The sequence below is a fragment of the Tinamus guttatus genome, unplaced genomic scaffold (genome assembly GCF_059628265.1).
Source record: "Tinamus guttatus ecotype Peru unplaced genomic scaffold, ASM5962826v1 Tinamus_guttatus_pri_ptg000125l, whole genome shotgun sequence".
NCBI classification, from domain to species: domain Eukaryota; kingdom Metazoa; phylum Chordata; class Aves; order Tinamiformes; family Tinamidae; genus Tinamus; species Tinamus guttatus.
Window position 1 is genome coordinate 6,667,987 of NW_028288659.1, and position 25,236 is coordinate 6,693,222.

The window sequence follows — 25,236 nt, forward strand, 5'->3', positions numbered from 1 at the left end:
CAGATGCAGTGCGCTATTTTGGCTCAAAGCTAATGACAAAGCGGACAAAGATAGAAGGAAATTCAGAAGAGAGGGAGAGAGGTCAGCTGGAAGGATGCTTTGGTTATGTTGGAACATGATCAGAGATGAATTGAGAAGATAATACCAAAGGCATGATGACACTATGTGAGAACATGCAGCTCTTTGCTTTTACTCTAGCACCATTGCTCGTAAACGCAGTCTCCCACAATCTAGCACATGCTAAATCCAGCAGGCACGGGACAACTCCAACATGGTGATGAGACGGTCATGGAAGTAGAATGGCCAAATGTGAGCTGCTCACTCTGATCCTGTAGCATCAAGCCTGTTTTATCCAAAAAATACACTCTAGCAAAGGCAGAGGGAACACTGTTATTATAAATAAAGTTCTTGGCTGTGTATTAGTACGTATTCACTTCTGAGACATATTTGCACTTTTATCAACTTTCCTTTTATCAACTTTGCTTTTCCACATTTTTTTTTTAAATGTACTGGCACAATGGTTTTATAAGGTTATATGAATACTTATTTTATTAATAAATGTGTTTTGGTTGCACTGCGTGTAGCTGAGTGGGTGAATGCTTTAGAAAAAGCAACGTTAACCATTCTGCGATTCTGTGAAATCTGTCAGTAAACATCAGAACATGTAACGTACAGGAAAAGGACGCAATACGCAGACGAGAACTCTGCACTCGAATGTAGTGAATGCTCCGGTCCCACAAAACAGCATTCCTTTTTACCAATCAATGAACCACAAAGGCATTTGCAAACCTTTTGCTTGGAGGGAAACCATAACTAATGGCATCTGCCACAAAAACTGAGCAGCACTCACAGGTTTCCGCATCTCCAGCCCCGCACAACAGACCACCAGCGCCTCTCCGGGTGCGCGGGCCTCAGCGCGCGCAGCCTTCTAGACAGGGAGGCAGTGACAAGTCAGCCTAGCGACAAAACAGCCAATAGCAACACACATAATGCAACAAAACCAAGTGAACCTGGGTCATCTGACTGACAACAGCCCGGGTTTGCACGTCCTGGGAAGAGCGGAGACTCTCCCTGTAATAACAAGACACCGATCGTTGTCTGGCTGGAGCACAGCGGGAGAAGGGAGGAGGCGCGAATGGCCAGAGTCACGTTGAGACCCTTCCAAAGCGGAATGGATAGCAAGGACATTACAAACTCAGTAATTTTTAACAGGTATGAGAATAGAAGCAGGAATTAAAAAATGCCTTTTTTTACTTTATTTCCATTTCTGAGGTTAAAATTTGCAGATGGCTGAGTGAGACAGAGAGATAATAGCCCAAGAAAACTTATGAGGAATCACAGTGGATTTTCTATGACTAAAGAAGGGAAAAGTAAAATGGCAATTGCCAACATTTTCAACGTGTTGCTCTAGCAAGGCTAATTTGATTGCAATTTGACTCCTCAGATAGTGCTTTTATGCCTCTTGAGACGTAGGAAGTTGATGTCTATACTCCCTGAAGCCAAGAACATATTTTTCAAGCCTCTAGGCTGCCAGTCACACTGAAGTGAAACAGATGCTGCGCTGTTACTGCAGGTAGCAAACGGCTTCTGTTTTGTTCAGTGCTTCCGCCACGCAACTTAGTTGGTCTTGTGAGACTTGAAATGAGTGAGGTCTCTTCAAACAGAGACCAACTGCAGTGTATTTATTGGATGTTATAATACAGGGATAGATTATTCTAACCAAGGTGTGGTAACCGAGCTGGCTTTTGTGAGCAGCAGCTGTGGCAGTTTGTTGTGACCCTGCTTTCCCAGTGGAAATCTTTATGGAAAGGGCCTATAAATATTACACACTGGCCATTACGTGTCATGATCCACTATCGACAATATGCCGAGGCAATCTGCAAGTAACCTCATTCACGGGAGGAAACCCCGTTTCTGAAAGAGTCCTTTAGATCAGGAAACCCATCAAGGATTTCAGGAACATCTGGTAACATAATATGGAAACCAAAAGCACCAAGATGGGTCACAAGCTCAGCTGCCCCCCAAGCCAGCACTACTCTGCTCTCCTATTATCATTCATCTGCTTGGGAGAGAATTTAGGTTGGATCATAGCTTCTTCACATCGAATTAGTCTCATAGAAGGAGGATCAGGAGGGGATTAAGAATACTACAGCAACCATCATCACACCCTCTGTCTTTGGTATTTCTAAGTCACTCATCACCATAGTATCCTGTTGTAAAGGGGATTCATAGCCTAGAGCTTTAGAAAGAGAGGTAACAAATTTACATAGAGTTTTGAATAAGACTGTTCTTTATCCAAAGGAAATAAAAGGATATATTATCAGAGTACTGCTTGAGGTGCTTATAGACCAAAATTACATCTAACAGTTTTGGCTGGACAGATCTGTTGGCTGATCTGCAACAGGAAGGGAGAGAACAGAAAAAGAGAAGGGGAAAAGAAGGAAGGCAGAAGGGAGAGCTGGTGATGCTGGGGAAAACAGACAGAACACCCTTTGAGGGTGTTCACACAGACAAAGTAGGGATGGACCCACTGTCCCCAGCTGGCCACCTGCTTTGCCTAGAGCCAAAGGGAAAACAAGCAAACCAAGTTAGAGTGGTGCCAGCCCTCCCCAGGTCCTACTGCAGCTCTCTCCATCTAGAAAACCAGTACTCAAACCACATGAAAGCCCAGATTGCATCACCATACACTGTTAAATAACAGCCTTAGTTGAAATGTCATCAAACTGGCAGAGCTCTGATTACCATATGATACAATATGACAGAGCTGCACAAGCTCACTGGAGGTCTCCTGTTGATTGCTGTAGTTCCTTAAGAACTAGAGTAAGTTGGAAAATCTAACCCTCCAGGGAAAAAGCACAATATCTTACTGTCCAGCTATCCACACATAATTATTGTTTTTAAAAGTGAATTGAAAAATTTATTGTGCATTCTAACGTTATCCTTCACTCTTCAATGGACTAGCAAAAATGGATACAGTCTTGAGAATAACCTTAATGGCTTGCTGTGGTAGTTGTTTTGCTGTTAAGATTTCCAAACATTGCCCATTGCCCCCTACCAAGGGTGGCAGCATAGCCAGTCTTGTGTTCACTGTGGATATTTGGTAGCTAAGGCCATAAACTAACCTGCAAAGAAGGCAAAAAGGAGGAGTCTTGGATCCCACCACTGCATCATGTCGTGCCTTTTAATAAACCTGATTACTCCCCTGATCCAGCTTCTTTCTGGGATATAATTAGGCAAACTTCAACAGTAAAGAGAGGGGAGAGGGACTGAGGGTAAACAAGGGAAGTAGGCCCGAGGGTGAACAGGGGGAGTAGGACCGAGGGCAAACAGGAGCGGAGAAGAATTGAGGGTAAACAGGGAGAGTACGACCAAGGGTAAACAGACAGAATACGACCGAGGGTAAGCAGGTGGAGTGGGACCAAGAATAAATCTGGGGAATAGGAATGAGGGTAAACAGGGTGAGTACAACCGAGAGTACACAGGGGGTGTAGGACTGAGGGAAAACAGAGGGAGTACGACCGAGGGTGAACATGGGAAGTACGAGGGAGGGTAATCGGGGAGTATGACTGAGGGTAAAGAAGAGGACTGAGACCAAGGGTAAAGAGGGGGAGTAGGACCAAAGGTAAAGGGAGGTGAAAAAGGCCACTTAGGAGCGATAAAATTATCAGAAGCTCATAGGTTATTGAAAGTCTTAGAGGTTACAAGAAATGCTCTTTATTTGCTTTACATTTCCCCAAGATGTCTTCCATATTTTTTTGAAATGTTATTGAAAGGTTGTAGAATTATTGTCAGCTATGCAATTGGAAGGTAAACATGGTCCTTGTTTTGGACATCTCCTGCAGTATTTGAGAGCTGTTGCTGTCCCTACTTCGTAGCAAGGTCATTTCTGTCACTACCATCCAGATGTCTGTCCTCAGAGTTTGTCTAAACATGGTTTTTCCTGCGAGCAGGGCCCCACCCAGGTGCCTTCACCTCCTTGTTCTCCTCCCACTACTTTTCAGTGTGTTTTTCTCGCTTCTACTGTCTCATTCCCCTAGTTGATGGAATTCCATCAGTTTAACTCAGAAAGGAAAGAAAGCAGGTAGGCCCACTCCAAAGTACTGCTGTTTGATTTTTCGTTTTTAAAATTTTGTTTAAATTGTTTTAGGTATTCATAACATTTGTCTTAAAGCAGCATTTTGATATGTAGAAGGCACGCAAAGTCTAACTGTAAATGATCTTGCCTTGGATCCCCCTGAGTATCTACTGAGTGGAGTAGGGTGAGGGCAAAGAGTGATTTGGAGAACTTCCAAACCTGCCCAGGTGCCACCCTGTGCCACGTGCTCTAAGTGTCCCTGCTTGAGCAGGAGTGTTGGACTAGGTGATCTCTGGAGGTCCCTTCCAACCTCAACCAGTCTGTGATTCTGTGGAAAAAAAAAAGGGGGGGGAGGGGAAGGGGTCAAATGGTTGCACGCAATTGATTCTGACTGGACACTATTGTAATACCAAAATGTTTATCCTTGTTCAAGACTGCTGGCCACCTTTACACCAACTCTATTTACCCTTTGTTGTGTCCAGCTGTTAAGATTTCATTTCCTTATTTTCTATCTACAAGATTTCAAGTATCATTTTAATAATTATCTCCTTATGAAAAGCTGACCACTATGAACAGATTTCAGCATTTCTAACTCCTCCAATTTCTATCAGTACAATTTGCTTTTATTTGGGATGCAAAATCATTCCCTTCTCAATACAGCAGAAGGAAATGCTCTGAGAAGTTCAAGCTTTCAGAGGATGGCTGAGGTTTTAAGGGACTTCTAGAGATCATCTAGTCTAGCAGGGAGACCTCGAGCACATGGCACAAGGTGGCATCGAGGTGGGTTTTGAACATCTGCAGAGAAAGCGAGTCCCCAACCTCTCTGGGCTGTCTGTTCCAGTGCTCTTGTCACCCTCACAGTAAAGATGTTCTTTCTCATATGGGGATGGAACTTCCTGTGTTTCAGTTTGTGGACATAGGGCAAGAGACAATCTCATCCTCTGGACATCTTCCCTCTTTTGTATACACTGGTAATATCCTCCTCAGTCTTCTCTTCTCTAGGCAAAATTGGCCCTGCCCTCAGGGTTTCCTTATGTGAGAGATGCTCCAGTCTCCTAGCTATCTTAATAGCCCTGCTCTGTCTGGGCTGCACAGTAGCTCCAGGTCTCTCACTGCACACAGAACTGGATGCAGCACTCCTGATGTGGCCACCAGGGCTGAGTAGAGCAGGATGATCTCATCCCTTGCCCTGCTGGCAACATTGCCTACCACATCCCAGGAAGCGCTGGCCTCAGCCACAGAGCACATTGCTGGCTCACTGTCAATGCACCAGGACGCCCAGGTGCTTCTCTGTAGAGCTGCTCTCCAGCAGGTCCCCACCAGTCCCTATGCCTGAGGTTACTCCTCCCTAGGCCCTGCACTTGCATTGTTGAACTTCACAAGGTTCCTCTCCATCAAACACTCCAGGCTGGTGAGGTCCCTCTGGACAGCAGCACAACCTCCTGGTGCATCAGCCACAGCTCCAGTTTTGTAGCATCAGCAGGGCTGTGATCCTCCTTATTGCACCAGGATCTTCACAAGATCCCAAACTCCACCATCTCAAAGTCACTGCTGACAAGGCTTCCCCGAACCTTCACATCTCCATCTTGGCCTTCTTAGTTTGTCAGGACAAGGTCCAGCTAACTTATTATTACTATTTTACTTAACATATCGCTACAAAGACAAAACAAATGTAGAGAGAATTTTCAGGCAGAACAACACACTATTAGAAAATTACTTCCTGTTAGAAGAGGGCAAATTCAATTTAAAGTGCATATGACAATCTTAAGGCCAAAAAAGAATTTTCCAGTTTTGTAGCATTATCGGTTGAATTGGTACAGAATTTCACTTTTAATTCACCAAACAGCCTCACAAATAACATTTTATGATAGGAGATTATTGCATTTCTTTTTTTAATTAAAATAGTGAGGGCCAGGAAAGTTCAACAGAGGCAGGCATGGTTGGTGTAGGTATAACATGGACAACTGCAAAGTATTCATACTGGGTTAACAGAGCTTTAGCAGACAGAGATGGCCAGAAATGTAATTTCTTAAAAGAACAAAACAACCCCCCAACAAACACCACCAAAACCTCTCTTAAAAATTCACCTTAAAAAAAGAAGCAGAAAGTATTATTATTATTTAAAAAAAAAAAACTTTGGACATTTTATTTTGCAGGAAAAATAAGCAAGTGGCAAGTGCATTATACCTGATTTTATGAAAATTGTTATGTTTGCCAACTAAAAATCATAAAAAGTGTTTTGTTTTCTTATCAAATAAATACCAGTATAAAGAGGAAATTCCTTTATGTTTTATGCAGAAAGGACATTAGGCTGTGAAGTTTAATAATCAAAATAATTTTTTATTTTACATTTCAGTCACCCAAAAGAAAATTTTATGATCTCCTCCGACTGCACATAATGGAAGAGTTCTGTGCCACGTCAAGCCAGATCCTACAGCTGCAGTGCCAATAAGAATGGGCTTGAAAAGAAGAGAGACAAAGAAATAAATATAAATAAAATATACCATATAAATGGTTACTACACCACATATATCAAAGTGCATAAACAAATAAACTCAATAGATTTAATACTCCTCAACAAATATAGTTAAAATACACCAGGAATCAAGCTGACAAATTTGATAATCTGTTACCTACTTGCAGTAGCTATTTGCTATATATTAAATAAGATGCACCAAAATATTCCACGATTAAAAAAAATTTTCTTAATTATTTCCATTATTATTTAAAGCACATACTTTCAAACTTAGAGATCTTTTAAAATGAAATTACTTCCTCTTATTGTTACATGCAAACAGTATTTTTGGAGATACTATTTTTGCTGTGATCTTTACAAATGCATGCTACCCTTAGCAACAACAAAACACATCCTGTGCTTCACATGCATTGTCTCCAGATATAATTAACATTTTAAAACATACTTAAAAATAAACCAAAAAAAAAAAACCACACACACAACAACACAACCATGTTTCCCTCCCTCCCCGCCAAAAACGCCACCCAACAGGCTAAATACAATGTACTTTTTTATATTTTTTTAAATCCCTCACTACCATAGGGATGAGAAAAAAGACACACACAAAAAACCCAACTGAAATTTCTGCATGTCTTTGCCTAGTTTATAATCGCACCTTTTAACTGCTTACCAGCTTGATTTAAAGTAAACAGATGCAATGACATCCCAACAGCGGAATTTAAAAATTTACCTGTGGATGTCCTAAATGATGAACCAGTAATTGAGTATTTGTCTTTCCTGGAAACCCAGTGGTTGCAAACAGATTTTCATTTACTCGGGACCATCTAGGAGCAAAATTAACGCAACTTTCAGATATCACCATCAGACTATCAGAAGAGCACAAACTTGAGCTCTCACCCTTGTGGTCATCTGTGTAAGACCATCTGATTTTCATTCACATTTTAAAACATACTTAAACTGACACCAGATATTTAAATTTAGAGAAATGGCATGTTTTAAACAATGTACCACCCTCAGTCCCATCTACACACTATTGAAACAGAATAAATTCATGCAAATATCACTTATACGAATTAAATGTTCGTCATGCACAAGTTTCACTAACTTTATGGAATAGGTCCCCCTAAAAGGGATTCAAATGAGATAGAACCTGGTCCTGAGACTCACAACTGATTGCCTACAGGTATATTTATATATAGAGAGAAAATACAAAATAGAGACAACACTAATACCTGAATAATCTGGCTCGATCCACATGGACAGGTCTCTTATCTTGTGGATAACTAAAACAGATATTTTTGGTTAAAACAAATAAACAACCCACCTCACTGTTCTGCATACAACCACAGTTTGTACCCTATGTACTAAAGGCACATTATTTAAATATGGGGGGATGACAAATTGCTCATAAAGATGCCGAGGTAAAACTTGAACATTCCAATGGCTAACATCTCAATTAGGATTTTTCACTTTCTTATTGCTCAGTAATTAAGTGTATAAGATGTAGAAGTTAAAATGACACAGATGCACAAAACTTGCAGTGAGATGTAAGCTGTAGAGATGCTATTTTAAATGGACAAAAAAACCCCAACCATGAACATGAGGACATCAGTGAATGGCCTGAACTGGTTTCACAAATCCTGACGAGTTTTCATTTATCTCCTGAGTAGGTGGTGTAATATATAGTGCATCATCACTTAAGCAATTAATAAACTGGCTACAACTCCCCATATGCTATTTAGGGAGAGAACAGAGAAACCTCTCCTGGTTATTCAAATACCTGGAGTGAGCAATGTCCCAAATTAGCCAATCACTTCCAGCAACTGCTCCAATTTTAAGAGTATTCTTTAAACACCAGTCAGCTGACATCAGTGGTTTCTGTTCACACTCCAGGGACAGAATGGCCTGCTGGGTTAGCAGGTCATAGAATCGTATTGTTCCATTCTTCTCTGCTACCATCAGCTGTGAGAGAAATTGAAAAGTGCAAGCTCATAAGACCTTGTAATCTTCTTAGCATGCACTAAATCATAATAGCTGCTAGCAAACCCAGTATATCCTCAAGCAAGAATTAATATTTGGACTTAACATGAGTACATTTTTTCATAATATACCACAAAACATTCTTCTGAATGCTCTTTCAACAATACCTACGTACACACCCGCCTATATATACACATGTCTTTGTACATATAGATATATAAAAGCACTTCAATCTATCTCTTTGCATATAATTTTGGCACCCAGAAATCCCAGTTCTCAACCACAGATGTACTGTACTTTCACAATCACAAAAGTTATCACAATCACAAAAAACTTCCTCTCCAAGCATAAAGAACTGACAGAGATAGTGTTGGACAAGAAAACAAAAATACTGATCATGTTAGAATCTACATTCGTGCTCAGTGATTTTGTATAGCATCTTTTGATTCATGCATATAAAATATTCAAGTAGTTTGTAGAAATAGCTTCCTGATTAAATGATGAAAGAGTTTCTTAATGATGCTGTTAAGAATACTTAAGAAAGGCAAAAGAAATACCCTCTGAAATAACTTCCAGGTTTGTTTTGGAAAAGAAAACTGTCACAGAAACATTCTGCTTTTCTACCTAATGGGCATGGTGCAGTAAGCAGTGACCTGCAACAATCTTTAAATCAGCCTGTAAAGTTATACTAGCTTTCTGGAAGGGCCTTCCTTTAAAAGAAAGGTGTTCCTGCTGCTTGATAAGGGTCAAGGAAAAAAAAAATCAAGCTAATATGTGTAGATCTGTGCAATATTTCAAGACTCTTGTGTATAAGTGTAGGGTTAACCTAATAATTTGACCATGTTAATTAAGTTTTCCAGTAGCAAATATTCAATTTGATGCCACCTGCATCAAAGGCTGGATATTGGTAAGAAACATGATAAAAAAATGATTCTTCTTCCCTATGGTTACCCAAATATTTTCATACTTTGACATGTGTGTTCTGTAGTAATCTGAACAGTTATTTGTAGCTGCTAAAGGCAGTCATTCATTGGTACAATAAAAAGAATAAATTCAAGAATGCAAGGGCTAGACCATTAGCAAAGCTAGATACTTTGGTATGTACCAGCTGATTAATTCTTCCCAGGACAGCGGAAATAAATATTAACTCACAGTGTATTGATTTCTTTTCTTTTTTTTTTTTCCAGAACATATTTCTCATATTTCTAGCAAGAGCAAAACAAAATCCCTTGCTAACTCCAAAACAGATGCTTTTCAGAATTTGGCTTGCTTTAGAGCAAGCTGTGTTATTGGTGAGCCTTATTATCAAACAACTGAGAAAAACCTGAACTTTTCTCCAGTAACTGTAAATTAAGACTCTATCAGCAGATCAGTTAACAACTGATGCATGTAATCAAGGAGGAATATTTTTGAAGGGAAGAACAAGGGATTGAGTGTAAAATGAGGAGAACAGGAGTAAACAGGAATTCACGTCCAATGACTTCACACTAGCAGATCCAACCATTATGCAATTAAAAGACATACTACTTCCTCTAACTTCAGTCTTATTATTTCACAAAGGGTCAGGTTAGAGAAGTACATCCCCACATTATTTCAAAGAAAAGAAAAACAAAAACAAAACAAACAAAAACAACAACAAAAAACCACTTGCAAAGCTCAACCTTAAAAGCCTCCTCAGGATGCCAGCAAACACTCATTCCAGGAGAACGTAAAACAAAATGGGCCTTCTCATTTCCTTCCAAATCCCAAACCCTAAAGCAAAAATAAAATAAAACAAACTGTTAATACATTAACTTTCAGTGCTTCAGTAAGTTCACTTTTAACACGGGAAATGATGAAATTAAATTTGGTATTTATTTTTATCACTTCGGGAAGAAACAGACCAACAGAACACTTTGAATGAAATTTGCAGATGTTTAATTTTTCAGGACCAAGTCAATGAAAGGAGTAGGTACTGATGTCTTCTCTATCATGCACAGAACTAGAAACATTATCTTAAGAAGTCAGGAGAGGCCAGAGGTTAAATTCTAATACCATGTTTCTTCTCTATAATTAATAGATTACCTAGCTATCCCATTATTAAAGCTCACATTTGGCATGATACTTACAAACAGCCACATACTTCCAAGCAGCCTGCTCAAGCAAGAAAGTGCCTGACAGGTATTGGCTTATTTAACATTTGTTCTATGATAACAAAGGGAATTTCCATGTATTATGTTAAATATCAATTATAAAAATAAATTCTATAATAAATACAACTTTCATGACAATAACTTAGTATACCATGTAAAATTAAAGTTTATACTATTAAAGATAATATTTTAAAATTTCATAAACTAAGCAAAGCCTCTTTTTGAGAGGCCAGTATCCAAATAATTCACACAAGTTATCTAGACATAAAACCTAGATGATACCTGTTCCCTTCATTCCTAAGTCAGTATTGCAGACTTTGTGCTATACCACAAACAATGAGACACCACACAGTGGGAAGATCAGTATCTGTCTGGCTGATATAACTATACCAGAACTAAAGTAACAAGTAAGTTACATCATCCACATTACCACAAAAGGAATAATTAGACCATGCATGAAAGCATTTTCCTTGTCTAATGCATGAATTGTGATTTTTTCCTGGAAAGACAAGACTAAGGTAAAACATAAGAAACTAAAGGTGAAGCTAAAGCAAACAAAAGGACTTGTGACAAAGGCACAGTAGATCACAGGAAGCCTTGGCAAGCTTTCAGTAAGTCACATGTTTTGCTTTACCCTTTTCCTTTAGGGGAGCCTACTATTAAGCAGTTAAAAATAAATAAATCAACCCATAGTGTGGGGTAAACACTGACTGACAGGGCGTATGCTGAATCAGCAACACTAGCTCAGGTGACGAGTGACTTTACTCCGGATGCCTCCCCGAGGAGCGTTACTGAGCGGCGAGCCTGCTCAGTTCGGAAGATGCAACACAAACACGACTGAGGCTATTTGACATCTTGGCCACTCCTCAACGGCCTCTCTGCCTGCAAGATCAGCAGCTCAGGTGTAGGACAGGAATATCACAGTTGTGGAAGTCTGATAGTATTTATATACATGTCGATACAGAAATATACACAGGTATCTTACCTCCTATACATATAAAGCCTTAAAGAGGTCAAATTTAAGCATAACATTCCTATTAGTCTTTAGAGTTAGCTGAGCACTCTTATTGTTTATTTTAGAATAATTTTTGCTCACTTCCTCCGGGCTTTTTTAATTTATATCTCACCGGGGTGCTTACAGCTTTATATTTAAGAGATTTCAAAAAATTCTTAAATAATAAATCACAAGTCTAGACACAGTATACCAGAATAAAGTAAAAATATTTAATGAACAATGTTATCTTCTTATGCCAAACCACAACAGATCAAATATTTGTTTTCCCTGTAGAACTCACAGGGTCTCTAATCTTGAAGGATCAGTGTCCTTATTAAAAAATAGCAAAACAAAAACCTGACAAGTGCTTAAAAAATGAAATATCTGCTTGATTAGGTAATTTAGAAACATACAATACTTTCTTCTACTGCCAGAAATTTTGCCTTGTAGATTTGTCCAACTCAAATCAACACTTTCCATGTGTATTTACTGTGCAGGGAGAAAATTATGATATAATAGAAGATGGTGAATCATTTTGACCAAGGGAGCATGCCATCATGTTTTCTTCCCCGAAGTGAAGGAGATTATTAGGTGTTGAGACAGAAATTTCTGCTTTCTCCCTAACTTTGTTGTTCATAAAATGCCAAGTTTATATCTCTTATTTTGCAGGCTGGCAAAATTGTCAGTAATGAACCCTTATAGGAGAGGGGGGAAAAAAAGGTATGAATAACACCTTTTACATATTTTCTTACTTTCTTTTTTGATAATAAACATAATATCAATTAGTTTTGCAAATAATTAGGCAATCTGTATCAAAATAGAATCCTTCACTGAATGCATGAAGTCATGTTATTATGGCAGTTTACGGTTGTATATGCATTCAACAAACTCTTTTTAGTGTTCCTCTGACTAACACAAGTGACAAATGTGCAAAATCCAAAATTGTATCCAAATTGGATTTCACTTAATTACTCAAATCTTAATTAACTCAGTTGCAGGTAGCGAAAAATAAAATCTCCCATTTCTGAAAAATAAAATCTCCTGTTTCCTCCACATTCCTTTTATATTTCCTTCGCATTTCTCAATCTTTATACTAATTGGTACATTTTTTTCAATGGCATTTGATCTCTAATAAAAAATTACCAATATATAGAAATGCCATTGAATAAATGTATCAATAATTTGCTATTTGTATCACATGATTAACATATATATGACAACTACAGTTATTTGGGAATAGTGGAACAGAGTTGTGAGCTAGAAGAAACCTCAAATATAATTCCCTACCACAACGCAGGATCACCTAAAAGAAGAAAGTAGGAATGCAAAATATAAAATATTTCTGTTCTGCATTACATTGGAGCACAGGTGCTAGCTATACGGGTTTGCAAAAATCCCAGACCAACTTTTCCAAGAGTTCCAATGGATTTATATGAAAAAGTTTTATATTGTTTCTGTTCAAGCTATTATAGTTCCACAGTTTGTTGTTGTCTATTATTCTGCTAATGGGAAAAACAACTCAAAAATATATATATTTTTTAAAAACTCACTTTTATAGATACACAGAATGCAACAAATTGACCTTTTATTCTAGTGTTAACACTAAGACTACTTTTGTGACCTCCAGGAAAAGGGCAATTGCCTGGATTCTACAAGTCATGAGGAACTAATGAAAATACATACAAAGCTACCTAGGGGAGGACCTTTCCAAATTCTGTTTGCTTTCCTGCTGTAAATATACAAGGCTATTTAGTAAACAATGGAAAGAGACTGCAAGTGTTCATAGAAAGAGACAGATGTAAAGCCAAAGATAAAATAAACAGTAATTACTACCCATTTATTTTCTTTTACTGACTAAAATAATTTGTATGTATAAATCACAGTGCATTTCCCAGCTAACACTTCCCCACTGCAGAATTTAGACCAGACTTAGGTAGAAGAAAAATTTTTTTAAAATAACTTTGCAGTTACGATTTTAGCTAGAAGAATTTTGATCTTTAATATGATTGTGGATAACTGCAACAAAATGGGCTGTTTCTACACATTTTCTAAAAATGCCTTCATTCATACAAACAGCGTTTTCTAGGTTATTCATTTTAAGATACCAGGCACACAGAACCACAAGATTCATACACCAACACCGCTCCTCTTGTCTATGAATGCATATGGCACATCCTTTTCAGCTACCCAACCGATGGTTACTATAACTATTCTTATATAAAAGTTCTTTTAGTTCAGTTCTACTTTTGCAGCTGGGAAGATCCCGTGTTGCAAAACCAACTAGATCTACAGAGATTACATGAAAGGACAAGAACTGCTGAACTCCATAGTAATATTTTAAAGGAACAAACAATCTTTGAATATACTGCCATCATCTCCTCATGCAGTATTCAACCTGCACCAACTGTCTTCTATCCAAGAAACAACCAAACCTGAGATGTCACCGCTGCAGCGGCCTTTGACAGCATTATTTAATGCATAAAAATTCCTTTAGATATCTCCACTATTTTGCAGAGCTTCCATTGCTGAGTGCAAACAATGGAAGATCTAAAGAAGTTTGTATATATTCTATCAGAGTTGCATGCAGAAACATTAACTAAGCCATTATTTAGACTCAAAAGGGAAACTCTAACAGAGTAATATGCAAATACTGAAAAAGTGTGTTTTTATACTAATTGTTCAAGTACTACATTCCAAAGGAATTAACAGATGATGCTGAGAGAAAAAAAAAAAAAAAAAAAAAAAAAAAAGGACATAAATTCAGTACTAAGAGAAAATATTCCTCTTCTTACATTACTGCTGAAGTAAATTACACAGTAAGTAAGGAATGATTTTGGTAAGTCCCAGGGAATGCATTTTCCATTAGCTTTGAAAGTGTAACCTTTAAATTCAATAAAAAAGTCTTCATGCTCCACATGCATGCATGGAAAAAATTATACCTCAAGTAGCCAAAAAAAAAAAAAAATCACATATTTCCCATGGCTTTTAACCAAAGATTTTATGGTTTACTGCATAAAATGCCTTTCAAACTTACTCAAAGTTCAAATCTTGAGAGCATACATTAATTACAACATTTTCATTTAATTTTAATTTAGTATCAAGAAAATTATTGTTTTAAAACAGATCTCTTTCATCCCAGGAACACTAAGCGTGCCATTAAAAAAGAATTCAAATAGCGCTATGCTAAACAAATATAATATTAGTTTAGATTTAATGAAGAAATCAAGGATAGGAAATAAATCAGAATAAACTTGGAATAAATCATACATTTCTGCTACTCATTCCTAATGATTTTGTTGGGAAGAGAGACAGAACAGCTGTAGAAAGTCTGACTACTGCTCAAAGTAGCACTTCCAAGTTCCCTAGGAGCATTAAAAAAGTCACAGGCCTTTCAAATTTTCAATTAATTTAAGATAAAGTAGCCCAATCACAGATCTAGAATGACTTAAACCAGCTGATCATATGCCCTTTAGAAAATCTTATACACCAAGTAATCATCACTAGCTATTCCCTTCTCTCTTAGCAGGTAGCAGCTGTCTTCAAGCAGAATATATTTTTTTAAAATCATCTAAAAATACAGCATTTTTTTCTCCTAAATACTACCTGTTGTTCAAATAGGAATTTATAAGACGGTAACTGTAAAGAGCAAGTATAACCCATATGATCACAGAAAGATTAAAACAGTCCCTTAATTGAACCAAATTTTTAATTATCCTCGCCAAAGTCAAAGATGGTGCTTTGTCAAAAACTCATACCACCATTACAACAACTTGTAACAACACTCAGCAACTCCCCTGCTCTCCCAAATAGTGATCTGCACCACAGGGTGGAACAACAGGGCATATGAATCTACAGAGCTGCTATGAGAAGAGGATAGGCGAATCTTTTGATAAGAAAAAATAACCTCTTGTTCTACAAAACCTTAATCAGCATTTTGTTGTTGTTTCTCTCTTTTTTTTTTTTGTTTTCTTTTTTTTTTTTTGTTTCCCCTATGCTTTCAGTTGCAAACAAAACTTAACTATTGGAATTTGGAACAATTATATGGTTATTATGAATTACCAGTATGCCACCGTACTAGCACAGTACTGTCCTTAGGCCATGTAATCTACTAGTAAGTCTAATAAATTTCAGTAAGCTAACAAGTTCACACGCATATACTGGGTTTAAACTTGACTCATCTGATTACAGAATGGAAAGTCTGTAATAGCTCAAAACTACATAACCTGCATCTTCTGTTTCTGACCTCTTTCCATCCCAGAGAGAAATCGTGCATAATTCAAGATAAAACAGAACATAAAGACCGCACAGCACTATGTCAATGATATTTTGAATAAAATACACACCTGCACGTATGATCATCACTCACACTTGCAACTTCCTGACCTTCTTTGGGAGCAAACACCAGATCATTTATGTAATCTGCGTGGCCATCAAATTCCTGTCAATCAGAAAAAAAAGGAAATACAAAAATTTGTAACATCAAGATAAAAGTAACAGAGCTGACTGTCCCAACAGCCTGCCATGTATTTAATAGACCCACTATATGTATGAGTAGCTACCATTTACAAGTTGGGGTGGAAGAAGTTCTATAAGGGTGACAGAGCCCTGGAACAGGCTGCCCAGAGAGGTTGTGGAGTTTCCTTCTCTGGAGATCTTCAAAACCCGCTTGGACGCAGTCCTGTGCCACGTGCTCTAGGTGACCCTGCGTGTGCCGGGGGGTTGGACTAGATGACCTCTAGAGGTCCCTTCCAACCTTAAGCATTCTATGATTCTAAGTTATTTGTCAGTAACTGAAGAGGCCTAATTCATGTGTATATTCACACTGTAGGTAATCTGCTATTCCTTGCAATTACTACAGATCTCAGACAGATGTTCTTGCTTGACAGAGATAAGTGGCACCAGAGCTGCTCTGTCTTCCTTTGAGCACTGAATTTTGAAGGTAGAGGATAAATCACAGAGGGAAAAAGGAGAATGTGCAGGAAGTGAATGTACACACGGTCAACACAGCTTAAAGCACTCTGATTACCAATTAGTAACTCTTATCTCTGAATGATAGTCTTGATGTATGTTCCTGCTGGGAATTACTGCAAGCTACAGGAGCGTTTTTTTCCTGGGAGAGCAGTAAGCCAGGGAATTGGTGGATAAACAACAAGCAAGCCATTCAACACACTTCTCTTTAGCAATCAAGCACAATTTCTATTAAGGATTTGACAGGAAATAGTGCTTTATGCATTCTTTATGCATTTCTCCATTTAGAGGCTTAAAATTACTTTTAAGTACTTCAAAAATTATTCATGTGACATGAATAAAACTAAGGCATCACTGGTCACAACAGAAAATTTGTATCTAGTTAAGAGATCAGTTGTTGAATCTGATGAACTGTACATGTTTTCTCTGATTACCAAGACTTTGTGATAAAAAACCAAATATGCATGGGTAGCTGTTATATCTGTTCTACCCCCTTCAGTATATCAGATTAAGTCTCAAGGTTTTCTCAAGCTATAGCTATTTTTTCTTGGCATCAAGGCATCAAAAAAAGAAAGGAAAAACACCTGGATAAAAGCACAACCTGCAGTGGTTGCAGAGAAAAACAAGGTGGAATGCAAACAACTGTTTCCCACAGCTTCCTGAAAGGAAAACAAGCTACCTGCTTTCTAACAATATTTGATTCTCAAAAGAGCTACAGAACTAACTAAAATTAATTTGTAAAGCATGCACAATATTTAAGTCCCTTCTCCAAAAAAAATTATCACAGCCTAGTCAATTGAATAGAGGAACATTTTCAGTGACCAGCTTAATTTTTCCAGTAGCTACTATGTTAATAAAACACAGTGCACTATACTAAAACTAATCCATCTTTAAACAATACTAAATTACTTAGACAGAAATGCAAGCCTCTGAAAGTTTTCAGCATTCTGAAATTCTTGCCTCATTTTACTTCCATGGTTCTGAGCAAGTATGTCTTTTATTAAACAAAATTTGAAACCGGAGAAGGGAGAAAGAAGTGACAATACATTTCCGTATTAAAACCTCAAAAAAGAAAAAAAATATTTTTTGACAATCAGTCATTTTACCTTGCTTAGTCCAACCCATGATTAGTCATGTTGACAAAGTAATAGACAATTCACTATGCTTGAAGTTCATTGATGTAATAGAAATCTCACTATGCTTGCAGTTCATTGATGAAAATAACATCAAGACAGGTTTTTCCACTGAGAAACCAGAGAATGTCCCTCCAGAAGTAACATACTAATTGTTTACTATAAAAGACAGGATGTTCAGAGATTACATTTTAACTGTAATCACATACCTTCTTCCCCTGTATTTGAACATTTTGTACCTCTTCTGAAAGTCCCATGTATAAATTGTTCACTACACAATGAAACAGTCCTCCATGTGTTCATCAAGAATTTCAAACTGAGGTTTATGAAATACTTTTTCCTGAGGTTCCAATTGCACATTACTACGAAATCAGTGTACCGTGCTTATTTTTAAAATAAGCTTATTTTAAATCAATTGAAACATAGCTTTTTTTTTTCTTTGCAAATACTTTAGACCTGAGCTAGCTCTTTCTTTCTGACAAGAAAAGTATACTAAACATAATTTTTATCAATATAAACACAGTAGTTCACATTCTTTCCTTTCACTAATGAGATCCATACCATTAGGTAAATGTATGTATTTTCTAGATGTTTTCTGATTATTTTTAACATTAGACTAAGCCTGATACATTAACAGTAGATTTTAACTCTTTCCTTAATCTCAGTCCATTCTGAATGAAGTTCATAGACTAAGTCCAACGACAGACCTAGCATGAACAGTGCTAACAACAAAAACTTAACAGTATTGCCTAAGCATCAAATATCTTTCATCTTCTTTAGTGTGAAAAACTAAGAAGCACTGCTCCTCTATATCTTCGGTTGACAAAATAAATAAATGAATGAATGAATAAATCTAACTTTACAATTCTTTTATCTACTTCAATATACACTTCAGTAACTTACTCATATGAACTGGTTTTGAATAATCAAGATAGTATGATTGCTTGGTTCCTTCTAGGGCAAAATAACTTCTAAATTGCTGGTACATACAGCTAGGGCTGCTTAGCCTAAATAGCACATTCTTGTGTCCAATGTGCGTTGCATTGCTATATTATCTGCAGTCTCTGCTCTCTATTATTAAATATATAGATATATTCTTAAGTGCTAGACAATGAACTTGCTTTTGCAAAAGAATCTTCTAATTATAACAGTGCTCCATATAAAAAGAAAACCTAAAGGTGGAAGAATTTATTTGCTGAAGAACCTTTTTAATTGAAAAATAATTGTGACCATAATGAGGAAGCATCATTTCAAAGTTATTTCTAGGTATAAACCAAGGCAAACATTCAGTAGTCTGTGGTGCTGAGTTGCTTTTTTTCTCTTTGGGATTACACATGGACAATAAACTAGAAAAGAAATATCTCAACAGGTACATTCAAAATGATTGCTGTAAGTGCCTGCTTGTAATTGAATTCTAATTTAATAATAAACAACTTAGTAGATTTCTACATTAGAATAAGCTTGTTAATTCATGAGCTTTTAAAATACAAGTTCAAACAATCAAAGGTGTGTTTGTCTGAGTTTTAATATTAATTATTTCTCTGCAAGCAACAAACTTCCATTGAGACAGATCTCTTGAGAATTTCTAGTCTTTAAGTCTGGATTGTTTCTCCTGCTGAGCTGCAAGAGCCTGAAAGCCTCGTGTAGCCATGAAAAGAAGTCAACTCTGGAAGGTGCAGAAGCAGGTACCATCTGCCATGGAACAGGTAATGGGAGATGTGCGTGAGGGGGCATCAGTAAGAGGTACGGAAGCTATGAACTGTTATGACTATCACTTTCAATTTTATGTGAAGCCACATTAATTTGTTGATCGTTAGCATCTAATGAACATAATTAACAGCTTTCATGTTTATTGCAAAACAACATCCATGGCATCACACTCAGATGTATTATATAAATACATATAAATAGATCACTTTGGTGAGAAGCAATTTAAATTCATAAGAAAACAACTTTGAAAACATACAGAAATATTTTGAGAGAGATGTCAAAGCTGTTTGCAACTTTGTCAGTTAACCTGTTGGAGCACTGAAGGAGCAGGGGCTTAAGGTTTTTAGGACCAGGAGCTAGAAGCTGTTTTATTGAGCATCAAACTAAATTTATATATTCTCCAAATATGTGAACATACACTGTCCACGCACTCCCTCCCCCTGTCTCCAGCCAATTCCTTGACTCTATTGCTATCTGGGTCCAATCCTGCTAACAGACAACAGGTAACCAACCAGAGATCGGTGCGCCCGGCCTGTGTTTTAGGTTTCTCTGTCTGCTAATCTGTTATTCCTAACTTTCACAGTTTCTCACTCCTAACTTTCACCATTCCCACAGCTTCTCAGTTTTCCACATTAACCCATTGTCTGGGTGACAAAGCCAGAAGAGATGGTGGATCAAGCATGAAAGAGGGAAACGGATAAGAGAATGTATGCAATAACAAAGAAAATGTTATATATATATATATATATACGCATACATATATACACATATATCCATTATCAGTATGCATAAGTGACATCTGTGGCTCATTACTGTCTTGGTAACACACATTATCAAAACACGATTAACATTAATATCTTAATTTCCACTTTTAAAGACAGAGGAATACATACAATACAATGATCTTCCCTGTAGATCATTGCAGCATATGTATCTCATGCAGGACATTAGGTGAATGAAAGAGATGAACAATAGCTTACATTCCACTAAAGACTGAAGAAATTTAAAATCAGTTTAATTGCTTAACATAAACAGTAAAAGCATAAGCAACAACAAGAGTTGTTTAAATACTTTAAAATCACCTTACCTTATATTCATTCTTGTCCTGCAGATCTGAAGTAAATAGCCTTAACTTCTTATCAGAAGCTGCAGTACAAAACCTAGAACCATTGCACACAGAAAAGCTCTTTTGTCAACTAACATTGATACAGTAGGCTCTTCACCAGATTTCCACACCAAGCTAAAGATGCAAAGTAACATTCAAGAGGAAATTAATATTTTGACAAAATTTCTAATTTATCTAGTTTGATCTATCTAATTGTTTGGGCAGCAAGCATTCAAAATTATAATGACAGCTTATCTGAACGGCAAGAATACTTTAAAGGAAGGAAACGAGGTTTATTACAAAGCTAAATCTAAATGGACTATTAGTTAACTGAAAAGTCTCATACCTGCTACTGAAACATACCTGGAGGTAGTTTCACCTTGTTACCGGTGTTTACAGACACCCAAGCATAAGCCCATAAGCCACTTTTTAATGTATTTTAAACAAAACAGTGAATCTATATATTTGCACAACAAATTAGGAGAACTTTGAAGAGGCTTACAAGCTATCAGGAACAATTCATGTTAAGCACATATTTAACAGTTTGCCTTCTTTCTAGACTTACACCTCAACTGGTCCCACAAATTGCCTCAGATTTGCTCCTAAACACAGCCCACACTACACAGAACATCACATATGAACTTTATGAGAGATGGGACATTACCTCAGTTTCATCAACAGTAAAGTATCTAAGAGTTCTTTCTTGACAGATGTATGAAGAAAGAATTGGCTATTTTTAGCACTATTAAAATAATTAATTCAGTGGGACGGAGGAGGAGAAAAAAAAGGGAGAGAGCGAGCACAGGAGAGGGAGAAGTAACCTTTACTGGTTCATTTGTAGGGGACGAGGAGATTGGACACAAAACAAAAAGCAAGGACAACCTTGAGAAGGAAATCATCATTCTAGTGAATTGATCAGAGACTGGACAAGTGATTCCTACAGAGCTAGATTTCAGCCAAGAGCTTTAAATTTAATTCAATATTAAGAAAGAAGGGCAAACAGGTAAGAGGTGACGATTTACTGTACTCATCTAGTTTAAATACCTTAACTGAGGAGGTAAAGCATCAAGTCTAGTTTCTGGACTCCATGCTATGGCATCAACTCGGATTCCATGGTGAAATGTTCTTAGCGTTTTATACTGCATCCCTTCCACCTCAGCATCTTCCTCCTACAGAATACATTAAAGTTAGCTAATCCAAAACAGTATCTTTGTTATTGCTAACAATTCAGACTGATGTGAAATTGAAAGGCTTATTTTAAGCTAGACTTACAATTTTTTGGGGTAATTCCTTCACAATGAAAATTTGGAACATAATGACAATATTTACTTGAAAATATGTAAATACTTCCTTAAAAAGCATGGAATGATTGCTGGTCTCAGACTACAGCACAACACAGAGCACAGAAGTCAGAAAATAAAAATATTTTAAGTAATTGCTTCTTAGAGTCTTTCTTAAATTAAAAAAAAAAGACATAGCTATTTCAACCATGTCTTTCAAATAGTCATAACCACTGTTTTTTAGGTAAGCTTAAAGTCTTAGAGAAGTGTGCAAAAAAAGGACTTGATTGTGATTTTAAAAGTACAGTTTGCGCAATGAACAGTAAATATTAAGCTATACATTACAATGCTGTCTGCCCGAGTTACCAGACAGCAATCAGCAACATTTCCAAGCCATAATACAGATGGGATTGCTCACTACTGCTTCATTGCCATCTACTCAAGAAGTACTTCACACCAACAGAATGGTAACCTCACAGTGTTTTGTTCATTATTCAATTATATCAACTTGTATAAAATACATATATACAAAATATATGTTTTCTCAGATAATAAATATTCTACACTCATTACAGTAACAGACTGCCTGGGGAAAGGAAGCGGGCAGAAGGAGACAAGCAGCTGGAATCTTCATGTACCAGAAAAAAATTAAGATCTCAGTGGTAACAAACTCACCTGAAATCTGCAGGTTCCAACAACTACGTAATTATTGCCACCATATGCAATTAGGGCACATGAGTCTCCACTATCAAATGGATTGAATTTTACCACATGCACATAATCTTCACAATCCACAGTGTATGCAGCATTTCTAGCAGAATCTTGCTTCATTTTCAGTGAACTAAATCAGAATATTGATTTCTTCTATGAGATGAAGACATATATACCTACACATAAGGATTGAAAATGCAAACATTAACATTTATGTAAAGAAAAAGTATTTGGCACAAATCAAGTTTTGCTATAATACCACTTTTAAAAAGAACACAAAAGCAGTATTTAAGCTCCGTGTGCTTGTATTTTACATGCAACTCCATCAATCAAGAGATTTACTGACCCACTTACATACATTCAAATATGTCTACTGACTTCTGTAATAATCGCAAATTTTGTTTCATTATTGACATTATTGTCACTGCACATAGCAGACAATTCACACAGAGAACTGCTCAGTTTTCAGCTCAAAGGGCACAAAAGACGCATCGCTACTTTCAAATTTTGTTCTCTACTGCATCTCTTTAAAGGACAGTGCGTATTTGTTTAAAAGCAGAGTTAACCAGAGCTGCCCAGTTGTAACTGTTCATACTGTCATGCAGAATGTTAAAACAGGGTTTCATGGCTTAGGCCAACCAAACTGCAGACAGAGCTTCTGAACTTCCTCCTAGCAGGAAAAGTTTGCAGTCAGCTAGGAAAGGGACATATATGTATTTATGATTTAGTACTTCGATGTAGCAGTAGCAATTGTCAGGCAAATCAGGTTCCTAGAACAGGATACTCAGAGAGGCTGTTGGGCCTCCTTTCCCTGGAGACATTCCAGACCCGCTGGATGCGACCCTGCGACACGTGCTCTAGGAGTCCCTGCTGGGGCAGGGTGGTTGGCCTGGATGATCCACGGAGGCCCCTTCCACCCTCCGCCACCCTGCGACTCTCGGGCCGGTGCCGGGCGGGTGCCCGAGGGCGGCCCGCGGCTCCCGCCCCCACCGCGGCCGCCCGTCCCCCGCCGGGGCCCCCACGCACCTCTGCGCCGCAGAGCGCCCGGCCCCGCCAGCGGCAACGGCCCCGCCAACGGTAGCAGCGCCTCCCAGCCCGGTACCGGCGGCTTCTGCTTCCGGGTGAGGGCCCGCGCGCCCCGATTGGGCAGCTGCGGAGGGTTTAAATTTAAACTGCCAGGGAGGGCCGTTACGGGCTCCCGCGGTGCCGGCTCCCTCCTGGTCACGCAGGTAGCTGCTGCTGCTAGCAGAGCGGCGGGGGTGCCTCGTCGGCCGCGGAGCGGGGGGGAAAGCCCAGGGGGACACACGGACCGCTGCCCCGCTCCCGGCAACGAGCGGGTGCCCCACGTCACGGTGAGGGGCGCCCACGGCCGGGGCCCTCAGGCCGAAGGAAGTCGTGATGGGAATGGCGATAGCATAGGACAGGGATTTTATTTATTTATTTAAGGCTTGTTCGAGATGCTTGCTCAGAGTGGTTCTGCTTGTTCCTCGGGCATCTCTCAGTTTGGGTAATAGTGGGGAGGGAAAGAATGGAGAAACACCTCGGGAGAGATTGCCTAGCCCATGTCAGCTTGGCACCTGCTTGCCTCTGGGCAAGCACCCACCTGGCTCGTTCGCATCTACAGAAATAAAACAAAGCATGTCATTCTCGCCCATTCTCCTGCCAAACACGTTGGAAAAACAAATCATTACAACTCATGTTGCTGTATCATTTGTTGTGAGAAGTTTCCTGTTTTTTTCTCTTCTCTCCTATGCCTGCTTATTCTTCATGTGTATATTAATAAAAAAAGGTGTGTTTTGTGTGTGAACAAGGTGTAATAGAATAAGAGGAAAGGTTAATTTTGTTCTGTATAAGTGTATAAGTAAATGACACTTCTTGCTAGGTCCTGCATGCAGCAGTGGGTGCTGCCTTTCAAAGAAGAGCCAATTTAAAGGCAGCAGGAGTCACAGGTTCTATTTTATTTTAAGCAAAGGAAGTCTGGGAAAGACTAGAGCACCCTATAGACAAATACAAAATTGTTACTGAACTCATCTCTAAAGGAAATAAGAGAGATCAAAACTTATTTTGGAGTTTTTTTTTTTAAAAAGGGTTTTTTTAATATAGCAACAAAAGTATTTGGTAGTGTCTTTCACAGCAATTTTTAGAAACACTACTAAATCGCATGTTTCTTGACTTAAAGCATATCGATAGAGATTGTTCTGGTGGGATAGTGCATGCAGATAGGGCAGAAAGCAAATTATTTCCAGTGAAATTTGTATCTTTCCCTGGGGCACCTAGACTGTCTGTTCTCGGAGACAAAGACCATGTTGTGTGTGACAATGCTTTTAGGTTAGCGCAATGTGCAAGGGGCCAATGGGCGTTCATGAAGACATCTCATATATAAGCACAGATTGCTCATATATAAGCACATATTGTAAGTCTTACTTGCAAAGTTACGTTCATTTTCATTTATCTTAATTCTATATGTTCTGCTCTAGAAAATGATTGTTTTCCAGCAGAAGATTTTGAACTTGATCAGATGTTTCAGAAGACAGTGGCCCCTATTTTCAAACTCGGAAAGAACTACAGTATGTGGAGCAGATTGCATGCTGATGGTACTACAGCTGTCCATGGCTGAAGTCAATAAGCAGGTTAGTGTTCTTTCATTATGGTATTGGCAACTAGTGTGACTT

At 38.1% G+C, this 25,236-nt stretch overlaps 2 protein-coding genes across 2 annotated transcripts in view; one reads left to right on the plus strand and one right to left on the minus strand.

Moving 5' to 3' along the window:
- Positions 1 to 6,202: 6,202 nt before the first annotated feature.
- Positions 6,203 to 22,713, minus strand: NUP37 (nucleoporin 37). Its single transcript, XM_010225906.2, has 9 exons — positions 22,529 to 22,713; positions 21,618 to 21,742; positions 20,556 to 20,628; positions 16,001 to 16,095; positions 10,193 to 10,283; positions 8,332 to 8,513; positions 7,784 to 7,834; positions 7,282 to 7,375; positions 6,203 to 6,534 (listed from the first exon to the last, which is right to left on the minus strand). Exons 1-9 carry the CDS (start codon positions 22,682 to 22,684, stop codon positions 6,421 to 6,423), a joined length of 981 nt encoding a protein of 326 aa, XP_010224208.2. The 5' UTR covers positions 22,685 to 22,713; the 3' UTR covers positions 6,203 to 6,420.
- A 2,331-nt stretch (positions 22,714 to 25,044) lies between these two features.
- The window catches only part of PARPBP (PARP1 binding protein), a 40,591-nt gene continuing 40,399 nt past the window's right edge, over positions 25,045 to 25,236 (plus strand). The window contains exon 1 of the mRNA XM_088521662.1: positions 25,045 to 25,194. Within this exon, the coding sequence (XP_088377788.1) occupies positions 25,045 to 25,194 (150 nt within the window). The remainder of the gene's footprint in view (positions 25,195 to 25,236) is intronic.